The 11,182-nt window shown below is 65.6% G+C and overlaps 4 protein-coding genes across 6 annotated transcripts; 2 read left to right on the top strand and 2 right to left on the bottom strand.

Annotated features, from left to right (window-relative positions):
• The first annotated feature begins 175 nt into the window (after positions 1-175).
• GTF2F1 (general transcription factor IIF subunit 1) lies at positions 176-5,047 on the top strand. Of its 3 annotated transcripts, XR_010724347.1 has the most exons (14): positions 176-209; positions 372-431; positions 650-696; positions 1,048-1,120; positions 1,227-1,420; positions 1,537-1,707; positions 2,081-2,265; positions 2,600-2,750; positions 3,192-3,256; positions 3,330-3,472; positions 3,558-3,631; positions 3,745-3,880; positions 4,195-4,318; positions 4,399-4,488. XR_010724347.1 is itself a non-coding variant. In XM_066207696.1 (13 exons), the coding sequence occupies exons 1-13, from the start codon at positions 420-422 to the stop codon at positions 4,601-4,603; spliced, it is 1,551 nt and encodes a 516-aa protein (XP_066063793.1). In that variant the 5' UTR covers positions 405-419; the 3' UTR covers positions 4,604-5,047. The 3 variants fall into 3 exon arrangements, 2 of the variants coding, with proteins under 2 accessions (XP_066063793.1, XP_066063792.1); XM_066207696.1 differs by lacking the exon at positions 176-209 and having other exon boundaries at positions 405-431; positions 3,195-3,256; positions 3,356-3,472; positions 4,399-5,047; XM_066207695.1 differs by lacking the exon at positions 176-209 and having other exon boundaries at positions 405-431; positions 3,356-3,472; positions 4,399-5,042.
• Positions 5,048-5,595: 548 nt separating this feature from the next.
• On the top strand, positions 5,596-6,306 carry PSPN (persephin). Its single transcript, XM_066207733.1, has one exon. It carries the CDS (start codon positions 5,608-5,610, stop codon positions 5,968-5,970), a length of 363 nt encoding a protein of 120 aa, XP_066063830.1. The 5' UTR covers positions 5,596-5,607; the 3' UTR covers positions 5,971-6,306.
• ALKBH7 (alkB homolog 7) lies at positions 6,221-7,761 on the bottom strand. The gene is made up of 5 exons (XM_066207724.1): positions 7,443-7,761; positions 7,138-7,308; positions 6,827-6,951; positions 6,615-6,733; positions 6,221-6,324 (listed from the first exon to the last, which is right to left on the bottom strand). The coding sequence occupies exons 1-5, from the start codon at positions 7,734-7,736 to the stop codon at positions 6,251-6,253; spliced, it is 783 nt and encodes a 260-aa protein (XP_066063821.1). The 5' UTR covers positions 7,737-7,761; the 3' UTR covers positions 6,221-6,250.
• A 279-nt stretch (positions 7,762-8,040) lies between these two features.
• Positions 8,041-10,664, bottom strand: CLPP (caseinolytic mitochondrial matrix peptidase proteolytic subunit). The gene is made up of 7 exons (XM_066207727.1): positions 10,595-10,664; positions 10,255-10,353; positions 9,782-9,853; positions 9,599-9,695; positions 8,893-9,080; positions 8,387-8,492; positions 8,041-8,311 (listed from the first exon to the last, which is right to left on the bottom strand). The coding sequence occupies exons 1-7, from the start codon at positions 10,610-10,612 to the stop codon at positions 8,139-8,141; spliced, it is 753 nt and encodes a 250-aa protein (XP_066063824.1). The 5' UTR covers positions 10,613-10,664; the 3' UTR covers positions 8,041-8,138.
• Between the last annotated feature and the right edge of the window lie 518 nt (positions 10,665-11,182).

Here is an 11,182-nt window from a genome sequence, read left to right as displayed (position 1 = left end):
TTGGGGTGCAAAATGGTGATCTGCAATGAGAACGGGGCGGTCTGGGGTGATGCCGACGGGTTTTGGGCCCGGACCTCCGCGGTTGCCATGGTGACGCATCGGCGGGTCTGGGCGGTATTTCCGGTCACGTGAATGTTGTGCCGGGCGGTGTTCCCGGTCACGTGACGCAGAATTTCCGGTTCCGGGTGGAAGCGAAGCCGGAGCGGGCGGTGGGGGCGGAGGGGCACCGGGGGGGGGGGGTGGGTTGGGCGGTCCTGGGACTCCCTGGAAGGGTCTTGGAATGGTCTTGGGGGACTTGCGGGGGGCCTGAGGAGGGCTCGGAGGGTTTTGGGCGTTCCCAGGCCCTGACACCCCCTCCCTTTCGTACTCAGGACCCCCCTGAGCCGGATCTGGGGGTGCGCCCCCTTCTCGCCGCCGTGATGGCCGCGCTGGTGAGTGGGGGGGCCTCCCAAAACCCCTCCCCAGGACCCCCCCAACCGCCTCAGGGACCCTCTGGGGCAACCCCTAACCCCACCAAAAACCTCCTGGGGACTCCCTCAGGACCCCTTGGGTCTTCCCAAATGTCCGTGGGACCCCCAGGGCCCCTCGGGGACTCCGCCAAACGCCCTCAGTTTCCCCAGGGAGCCCCAAACCCCCCCTTGTCCCGCAGGGCAGCAGCTCCCAGGTGGTCACCGAGTACGTGGTCAGGGTGCCCAAGTGAGTGGGGGGCTTCGGGGGGACTTGGGGGGGTTTGGGGGGGGCTCGAGGAGGGTTTGGAGATGCCCAGGGGAAAATAGAGGCGTCGGGGAGATTTAGGCGGTTCGGGGGTGTCAGATTTGGGGGGTTCTCAGCTGGTTTGGGAGGGTCACGGGGGCTCGGGTGTTTCGAGCATCTCGGGGGGGGGATTTGGGGGTGTCAGATTTGGAAGATTTGAGGTGGTTTTGGGCTCTCGGGGGAAGTCTGGGGGGGTCTCAGATGGTTTGAAGGGGTTAGGGTGGCTCAGGGGTTGTTTTGGGGGTCTCTGGGATTGTCAGGGGGGATCTGAGGGGTCTTTTTTGCACCCCCCAGGAACACCCCAAAACGCTACAACATCATGGCCTTCAACAGCGCCGACAGAGTGACCCTGAGCACCTGGGCACAGGTGAGGGGGGCTTTGGGGTCCCGGATCCATTCCCGCTCCCAGCTGGAAGGGTTTGGGTTGGGAACGGTGAGATTGGGGGTCAGGATCGATCCCAGTCCGCGTCCAGGCACGCATGGAGCGGGACATGAGCAACAAGCGAATCTACGCCGAGGAGGAGCTGCCCGAGTCCGGCGCCGGCAGCGAGTTCCACCGCAAGCTGCGCGAGGAGGCACGCAGGAAGAAATACGGGATCGTCCTGCGGGAATTCCGGGCTGAGGACCAGCCCTGGCTGCTGCGGGTCAACGGGAAAACCGGCAGGAAGTGAGAGGGGACGGGGAAGTTCGGGATTTGGGGTGGGAAAAGGAATGAAATGGGAAAAGGAGCAGGGGTTTGGGGGAATTCTGGGGGATTTTGGGGTGCTGATCCCCCTCTTGCAGGTTCCGGGGGGTGAAGAAGGGCGGGGTGACAGAAAACGCCTCCTACTACATCTTCACCCAGTGCCCCGACGGCGCCTTCGAGGCCTTCCCGGTGCGGAACTGGTACAACTTCACCCCCCTGGCCCGGCACCGCACCCTGACCGCTGAGGAGGCCGAGGAGGAGTGGGAGAGGTGACTGCCAGACCCTGGGCAGGGACCCCAGAAACCATGGCGGAGACCTGAAATTCCCTCCCAGACACTCTAAATCCCCTCCAAGGTCCCCCAAATTCTCTCCCAGCCCCCCAGATCCTCTTCGAGACCCACCCCAGGCCCTTCAGAGCCCCCACAAATCTCTAAGACTGCTCAAATGCCCCCCAAATATTCTCCCAGGCCCCCAAATCCCTTTGAAATCCCCCAAGTCCCCTCCCTGGCCCCCTAAATCCACTCTCAGGGCCTCTCAAAGCCCCCGCAGATATCCTCCCACACACCCCAAATTCTTGTCCAGCCCCTCTGAGCCCCCCCAAATCCCCTCCCAGCCCTGCTGAGCCCCCTTAACTCCCCCCAGGAGGAACAAGGTGCTGAATCACTTCAGCATCATGCAGCAGCGGCGCCTGCGGGACCAGGACGAGGAGGAGGAGGACAAGGAGAAGGGGAGGAAGGCCCCAGGCAAGGGTGGGGGGCTGCGGATCCACGACCTGGAGGAGGATCTGGAGCTCAGCTCTGAGGAGAGCGAGGGCAGCGAGGCTGAGGGTGAGAGGGGAAATTCCAAAACCACACAGAACCCTCAAACTGCCCCCACGTCCTCCTCACATCTCTCCAAAATCCCCCCAAATCCACCCAAAATACCCGTTTCAAGAAAAGGGAGTCCAGAGGTGAGGAGGGAAGCTCCAAAATCTACCTAAAACCCCACTCAAATCCTCCCTAAAGCTCACAAATCCTCTAAACTCCCCCAAAGCCTCCCAAATCCCCCCAAACCTCCCCATATCCTCCTGGGAGCACTCCTCAAATGCCCCAAAGCCACAGAAGCCTCCCCAAATGCCCCCTAAATCCCCCGGAAAGCCCCCCAAACGCCTGGAATTCCCAGGGGAGAAGGCAGCGAGGCCAAAGGCTGCCGGGACACACGCGAGGAGGAAGAGGAGGAAGGGCAGGAAGGGCTCTGAGGACGAAGCCCTTGAGGACAGCGACGACGGTGACTTTGAAGGCCAGGAGGTGGATTACATGTCTGATGGCTCCAGGTGGGACTGGGGGCGTTTTGGGGGTGCCTGGAGGAGTTTAGAGGGGACTTGGGGAATTTTGGGAGTTCCTGGGGAGGTTTGAGGGTAACTGAAGGGGGTTTCTGGGTGGGTTTGGGAGTTCCTGCAAGGATTTTGGGGACCACAGTGCGGGCTTGTGGCTCCCTGCGGGGCACTGGGGAGGGAAGTCCTGAGAGGCCTGGGGGGTCTTTGGGGTGTTGTCGGGTCACTGAGAGGGTTTAGTAAGACTGGAGGGAGGTGGGGAGCTTGCGGGTCCCAGGGAGGGTTTTGTGGGGGGGGCTGGGCATCCAACCACACTGCCCACCAAAAGTGTCCCCCACAAGCCTCCCCAGGGATGCTGAAATCCTCCCCAGAACCCCACCCAGGGTCCCCCAAATCTCCCCAGGCCCCTCCTGACCTCCCCAGTCCCCTCTTGCCCTGCAGCAGCTCCGGCGAGGAAGAGACCGGCAAAGCCAAAGCGCCCAAGGAGGAGGAGGAAGGCCCAAAAGGTGGGGCTGAGGAGGGGGTTGGGACCCTGCTCTTAGTTTCTGAGGGGATACTGGGGAGATTCTTGGGGTCCAGGATTCTCAGGATCCCCCCTAACAAAGGCATTGATGAGGCGAGCGAGAGCAGTGAGGAGAGCGAGGAGGAGAAGGCAGAGGAGAAGGAGGAAGAAGAGGAGGGAAAAGCAACTCCCACCCCCCAGGAGAAGAAAAAAAAGAGAGGTAGGACTTCCCCTCAACAAGTGCCCCCCAGCAGGAATTGGGGGAAAATCCCCAGGAAACTGTTTCTGACACCATCAACCCCCAGAAAGCAGCGACGAGTCGCAGACATCGGAAGAGAGCGACATTGACAGCGAGACATCCTCGGCACTGTTCATGGCGGTGAGGGGGGGCTGGGGGCCCGGGGGGATCCTGGGAGTGCCTCGGGGAGGTTTGGGGGTCTCACAGAGGAATTGGACACCCCCTGACCCCTCCCTGTTTCTCTCCCCCCTCAGAAGAAGAAGACCCCCCCCAAGCGGGAGCGCAGGGCCTCAGGCAGCAGCTCCAGGGGGGGCTCCCGGCCCGGGACCCCCACGGACTCGGGGGGCACCGGGGGGACCCTTCGGGCTGCAGCTGCCAGGCTGGAGCAAGGTAGAGGTGTCGGGGGGTTGGGGGGGGGGAGTTCAGGGGAGTTGGGAGGAGTCTGGGAGGGATATTAGGAGGTCTGGGGCAAAGCTGGGGGTCCAGGGAAGGTTTTTGTGGGGCTGGTGGACACTGAAGGGGGTCCAGGAGTGTCAGGAGGAATTGAGGGATCTGGGGGCGTATTGAGGGGTCTTGGGATGAATTTTTGAGGGGCTGGGGGACACCTGGGGAGGGGTGTTCCAGGGACATTATGGAGCGGGGGCAATTTCCAACTCCCTCCTGGGGGCCCCTCAAAGCCCCCCTGACTTTCTTATCTCCCCCAGGCCGCCGGGCACCCCTGGGGGGGTCAGAGCCCCCTCCCCAGAAGCGGCTGAAGGCGGAGCCGGGGCCCCCCTCTGGCAAATGCACGCCCCAGCCCCACTCCGGGAAGTCGACCCCGAGCAGCGGGTGAGTCTGGGGGCTTCAGGGGCTTTGGGACTGCGGCCCCACTGACCCCCCCAGCCCCGCTCACCCCCTGGCCCCCGCAGGGAGGTGCAGCTGACGGAGGAGGCCGTGCGCCGGTACCTGTCCCGCAAGCCGATGACCACCAAGGACCTGCTCAAGAAGTTCCAGACCAAGCGCACGGGGCTGAGCAGCGACGCCACCGTCAACGCCCTGGCCCAGCTGCTCAAGCGCCTCGACCCCGAGCGCAAACTCATCGCAGACAAGATGCACTTCTTCCTCAAGGAGTAGGGACCCCCACAGGAACCCCCAAATCCAGAGACCCACCCCAAACCCACAGGGATCCCCCAGTGCTGCCCCAAGTTCCTTTAGAGCCATCTCCAGGACAGGGACCTCAAAAATCCAGAAGGATCCCCCCCAAGTCCCACGGGATCCCCCCACCGGGATCCCTAGGCCCAACCCCTGCCCACCACTCCAGACCCCCCCCTTCCCCCTTAACCTGCCCTCTCTTCCTGCCCCAGTCTGTCCCAAATTCCCATGAACAAACTCATTGCTCCCCTGCCCCCTCCCCAGGAATTTGGGGGGCCCTGGAATTTTCCTGGGGTGGGGCAGGGAAGAGACTCTCCCCCACAACCTTCCATGTCTTTTTTGGGTCAGAATTGGGATGTTTTGCTATTTTTAGCCTTTTTTTCCTCTACTTTGTGCCAGGCCCACATCCCCCACAGCGCTGGAATGTTCCACCCCTCCAGGGGGGCTTTGGGCTCCCCCCAAATGAATCCCCCCGTGGCCCCCCCTTCCTTCAGGGGTAGGGGCAAATTCCCTCCCTCCCCCAGGGGGTTTCACCCCAAAACAGCCCTGTGTGGTTGGGCAGTCGTTTGGGGGGCCACTTTTTTGGGGGGGGGGGGGGGGAGTTCCTGGAGGAATGGATTGAGACCCCAACGCCCCCAGCTGTTTCTCTGGTGGGGGTCTCCATCACACCCCCACAGTCTGGGGGTCCCGGGGGTTTCAATTCTCCCTTGTATGGGAGAGTGTCTCCACTGTCCAAATGCTAGCCCCGAACCCCTGGGTGAGGTTGCAGGGGTCTCACATCACCAAATGTTTGGGGTGATGGGATCCCCGCTAACTTTCCCTCCCCAGTAAAGATCCTCTCCCCCAAATTTCCCCTGGGAGGGGGAGTCAGTGCCCCCTCAAACCCCCTTGGGGAGGTCAGGGTTAACGCCCTCCCCCTTCCCCAAGCCCCTCCCTCTCCACACCCCATAAATCCCCTTGGGGCGCGCTTTCTGGGGGGGCTCAGGATGGCGATGCCGGGACTCTCCTGGTCCTTCCTCCTTCTCCTGCTCGGGCCCTGCCGCGCCCCCCCCGCGCCCCCCCCCGCCGCCCCCCCGTGCGGGCTCCGCAGCGTCTCGGTGGGGGTGGGGGCGCTGGGGCTGGGGTACCCCTCCCCCGAGACCGTCGTGTTCCGCTACTGCGGGGGGGGCTGCCCCGCGCCCCCCACCCTGCACGGGCTGGCGCTGGGGGCCGTGCTGGGCCCGGGGGGGCCCGGGGGGGGTCCCTGCTGCCGCCCCACCCGCTACGAGGATGTGGCGTTCCTGGACTCGGGGCTGCGATGGCAGCGGCTGCCGCAGCTCTCGGCGGGGGCCTGCGCGTGCCTGGGGTGAGGACCCCCCCCAAATAACCCCCTGACCCTGCCCTTGCCATTCAGAAGTGACTTCCCTTCAAATATTCCCCCCAAAACCCCTCCCTGAGCCCCCCAAAACTCCTCCCCATCTGTCGGGGGGGGGTGTTGGGGGGCCCTCCAACCACCCCCTACCCCCAAAAGCACCCCCTGACTGTCAGCTCGGGGGGGTTTGGGGGTTCCCCAAAGCCTCCTCCTCCAAGCTCCCCCAAAACAGCCCCCCAAGAGCCGAGTGTGGGGGGATTTCTGTTTATTGGGGGGGCTCATTTTGGGGGTGAAGGGTCATGGGGATCCTCAATAAACGCTGGGAGGTCGCTGAGAGGGTCTGGAGGCGTCTCTGGTGTGAGAGGGGAAACAGAGATGGTCAGGGAGGCATTTGGAGGGTCTTTGGTGGGAGGTTTGGTGGTCCCTGGGGATGTTTAAGGGGTCCTGGGGGGATTTTAAGGGCATCCCAGATGGGTTGGGGGGGGGGGGGGAGGCAGGGAGTTTGGGGTCTTAAGGGGAATTTGGGGGGCTCAGAACCTGCTGGGGGGCTCTTACAGTACGATGCCAGCCTCAGAAAGGGCTGGTGTGAAGGGTCCCAGGGGGGCTTGGGGGATCCCAGGGGGAGTTTTGTAGGGTTCTCACCAGGGGGGTCGTTGCGGAAGATCAGGGCCACTCGGCGCCCCCGTGGCACCCGGAGCTCCCCAAAAAACGATTCCTCGTCCGGGAGGATCTCATGGGTGAACTCGTACCTGGCAGCACCCCTGGAGGGGACTGGGGGGTCAGGGGGTCCTCCAAACCCCCCAGGGGTCCCCAAAACTCCCGCGGGGGCTTCCCCAGGGCTCCCCCAAACCCACCGGAGGACATAGAGGGACCCCGGCTCCAGCAGCAGCTCCAGCCAGTCCTGGGGTTCCCGGAGGCTCCGGAGCCGCAGGACACTGGGGGACAGAAGCGACACCCCCGCGATGGTGCAGCCGCAGAACTGGGGGGACGGACACACCTGAGACCCCTCAAAACCACCCTCGCACCCCCAGAACTCCCCCGCCCAAAGCGCCCTTGGGAACCCTTCGAACCCAGCGGGGACTCCCAACCCCTCCTCCTCGGGCGCCCTACCCGGGCACCGCCAAAATCCCCCCGGGAAGCCCAGGAGAATCCCGCAGCCCCGCACCTTGACGCTGTCCACGTGTGGCCCCACGCGCCCCCCCGGCAGGAGGTCGAGGACGTGGGCGCTGGGCCGGGGGGGGCGGCGGGGGGGGAACGCGGGGGTCACCCGGAGCAGCAGCGCCCGCCCCGCGCCCCCCCGCAGGCCCCGCTCCGTCTCCCGGTACCCGGTGATGGCCTGGGGGAATAAAGCGGGCGGTAACTCTGACCTTTGACCTCAGAACTACGCCCCCAACAAGCCCACCTCGACCCCCCGTGACCTCCTCGACCCTGAGCCCCCCGCCTCCCCCAGGCCCCCGGGACCCCCCTCACCCGGTCCCAGTGGTCGTTCTGGTACCGCCCCCGGCCCAGCCCCGGCTCCACCTCCCGCAGCAGCTCCGCCGCCTCCCCGTCGCTCACGAAGCCGCCCCGGACCAGCGCAAGCCCGCGGAGCCGCCGGGCCAGCTCGGGGCTGCTGGCGCGGAGCAGCGAGGGGTCGGCCTCGGCCTCGGGGCCCAACCCTCCCCCGGGACTCCCCGAACCGGCCCCGGGAAGCCCCGAGACCACCCGGGACCCCCCGAGGGCCGCAGGGACCCCCGCCCGCCACAGGCCGCGCGCGCGGTGCATGACGGGAGTGGGACAGGCGCCGCCTGGCGCCTCGGAGGCCCCAGAGCTCAGTACGCACGGAGGGCGCCGCCTGGCGGACGGGAGGATTCGCACGCGGGTTCCCAATTTCGTCAATACCCCTTCCAAAACCCGCCGCCCCCAAACCCTTCCTGGGCCCCCCAGGTCTCTCACTATCTCCCCAAACCGTTCACAGTCCCCCAAAATCTCCCTCTGCAACCCCCCAGCGCCTCTTTGTACCCCCTTAATCACTTCTCCCACCCCCCAGCACAGCTCTGACTCCCCCCAAAATCCCTTCAGGACTCACTTGGGTTCCACAGCCCTTTATTTCCACACAGGAGTACGGGACAGGGAGTTCCAGGGCTCCCCCACTCCAAAGGTGTGCCCCAATACCCCCGGGGGGTCTCAGGACGCTGGGGGGACTTGGGGGGGCCCAGAGGGGCTGTTGGTGGGCTCCTTCTGCACCAGCCGGGGCTCGTCCTCGCCACGTGGTGGGGGATGCACCAGCACCTGGTCCAGGAGCCCGAATTCCTGCGCCTCCACCGGGCTCAGGTACCGGTCCCGCTCCATGGCGGCTTCTGGGGAGGCACAGGGGGGTCAGGGGTACCTTGGGGAAAATGGGGGGTCCTGAAGGGCTTCAGTGGGTCCCTCACCAATGACAGGCAGCGGCTGCCCCGTGTGTTTGGCGTAGAGCCCATTGATCTGGCGCTTCAGCTTCAGGATCTCCTCGGCCTGGATGGCAATGTCGGTGGCCTGGCCCTGAGTGGGGGGTTCAGGGGGGCTCAGAAGGGTCTGGGGGAGTTTGGGGCATCTCCAGCCCTGCCCGCAGCCCTGGGGGAGTCCCATGCCCACCCACTCCCCCCACCCACTCCCACATGATGCAGTTATCCCCTGGGAGGTCCTAGCACATCTCCCCCCATCCAGGTTCCCCATTTCTCCCTTCCAGGCAATGCCCCCCTCCCCCCCTTTCAGAGCCCCTTGCCCACACACACAACATGAGGAATGCACCCCTCCCCATTTCTGTGCTCCCCACACTTCAGGGTCTCCCCAAGCCCTCCCTCCCCTCCCCAAAATGCTCTTCCAGCTTCCAGCACCACCCGCCACCCCCTGAGCCCCCTGCTCAGCCCTCCCCCAGCCCGTGTGGGGCGGGGGACCATACCCGGGCCCCCCCCGAGGGCTGGTGCACCATGATGCGGGCGTTGGGCAGCGCATGGCGCATGCCGGGCGCGCCGGCCGCCAGCAGCAGCGAGCCCATGCTGGCCGCCTGCCCCACGCACCACGTGCACACTGGGGTCAGCACGTACTGCATCGTGTCATAGATGGCCAGCCCTGAGGTCACCGAGCCTCCTGGGGGGAAAAAAACCCATTAGGGACACCCCAAAAGCCACCCTGGGCATTCACACCCCTTCAGAGACGTCAGAGACCCACAACAGCCCCTGTGACCCCCAGCATCCCTGGGGTTGTAGGTGGCCAGGGGGGAACACCAAGACCCCTGGGGGGTGAACAGGGACATCCCCAACACTCCCCCCGGGATCCCAAAGTCCCCCAAGCTGTTAAAACTCCACAGACGACCCAAAGATCCACAACAAGCCCTGGACTCCCAAGCCCCACCAGGTCGTAGGTGGCCAAGGCAGGGTCACCAAGCCCCTGGTGGGGGCAGGCACCCCCTTGGTGACACCCCCAAACCCTCCCTGACCGCACAAATTCCCCCAGTCCCCGCAAGCCTCTCCCTCCTGCCTCCAGGGAGAGGGGGTTTTGGGGTCCACAACCTTCTCCAGGTGGTCGTAGCTTCCCCTTCAGCCCCTGCAGCCCTTCCCCAAACCCCCTCTTTGCCCAGCAGCCCCCCAAAGCCCCCCCCGCCTCACCGGGGCTGTTGATGTACATGTGGATGGGTTTCTTGTTGCTCTCAGACTGCAGGAACAGCAGCTGGGCGATCACCAGGCTGGCCAGGCTGTCATCGATCTGGGGGGGGCCGCGGAGGGGTCAGGGTGTCCCCAGGGCTCTCAGGGGCGGGTCTGGGGTCCCCGAGCCCCCCCAGGGGTACCCACCGGCCCCATGACACAAACGATGCGCTCCCGCAGCAGTCGTGAGTAAATGTCGTAGGCCCGTTCCCCCCGGCCCTAGAGGAGAAAAGGGGGGGGGGTCACCGGGGCTTCGTGGGGGGGGTCAGAGATCTGCGGGGTTTGGGGGATTGTTTGGGGGGAGCTGGGGGGTCAGGAAGGGTCAGAGGACGGACGGGAACCCCCGAATTGATGTTGTAGGTGCGATCCCCCCCGGCCCTGGGGTGGCGGAAAGGGGGGCCCTGGGGTGGGTCTGGGGGCGTCCGGGGAACAAGAGGGGGGCTGCGATGGGGCTGAGAGTTTGGAGGCTCGGGGGGAACGAGGAGGTGGGGTCCTGGGACTCTGAAGGAGGTCGGAGTGGTCGGGGGGCTCGGAGGGGTTTGGGGCGGGCGAGGGGGATTTGTGCGGGTCCGAAGGGGGTCGAGGGGGTTTGGGGTCTCAGGGACCGCCCCCCCACTCACCGTCTGCTCCACCACGATGGGGATGAGGGGGGGGGCGCGGGCGGGGACTGTCCCGTGCAGGCAGCGCCGGGCGCCGGTCCAGGCCCGGCGGAGGGAGCGCTGGGGGGAAAGGAGGAGTCACCGAGATCCCCCTCGAAACCAAGAACCACCCCCAGACACCCCCCAGAACCGGGAGCCCCCCGAAATCGAGACCCTCGAAACTGGGACACCCCAGCATTGGGACTCCCCCCGAGTTCGGCCCGGACCGAGAAAACGCCGGAACCCTCCCCGGAACCGGGACCGCGGAGATACCGCGGGGACACCGCGGGGACACCCCCGAGCGCCCCCCCCGCCCCCTCACCGCCACCCCCGGCCCCATCGCGCCCCGGAAGCGCTCGAGGGACACGTGACCCGCACGCACGTGACATCGCTTCCCGCCGCCCGCGCCCCCAAACGGCTGCGCCTCCTCTGGAACTCCGCCCCTTCATGGGCGGTGCCACCAATATCACCTGACTCACCTCCGGACTACGATTCCCATCGTGCGCCGCGGCGCGGCCGCCATGACATCGCCGGAAGCTGAACTCGGGACCCCCTTCGTACCTGCGGCCCCCCCAGAGCCGGCAAAGCCCTTTGCTGGACCCGGCACAGCCCTATGTAGCCGTTTAAAGTTCCGGTAGCGCCCCGTGGGCAGCACGGTCTTAGGAGTGCCCGCAGGCACATGCTGGTCCTATGGGCCCCACGACTGGGCCCCGTTTCATTCCCCGATTAAACCGCCCATTCTCCCCCTCACAGCGCGAATTAAACCCCCCAGCAGTGCCAGTTAGGGAGGAACGCTGTGAACACAGCCCGGTGATGGCGTCACGCCTCCGTGACGTCACGAGGCACCTCTGCCGCCAGGGACCACATCTCCCGGCAGCCCTCGCGGCTCACGGCGCGCTCAACCCTCGCT

This window comes from Chamaea fasciata, unplaced genomic scaffold (genome assembly GCF_029207755.1).
Source record: "Chamaea fasciata isolate MVZ Bird 193981 ecotype frontalis unplaced genomic scaffold, bChaFas1.0.hap1 SCAF_46, whole genome shotgun sequence".
Classification (NCBI taxonomy): Eukaryota; Metazoa; Chordata; class Aves; order Passeriformes; family Sylviidae; genus Chamaea; species Chamaea fasciata.
Note: the sequence above shows the minus strand (reverse complement) of the source record. Positions and strands in the feature narration are given on the sequence as shown.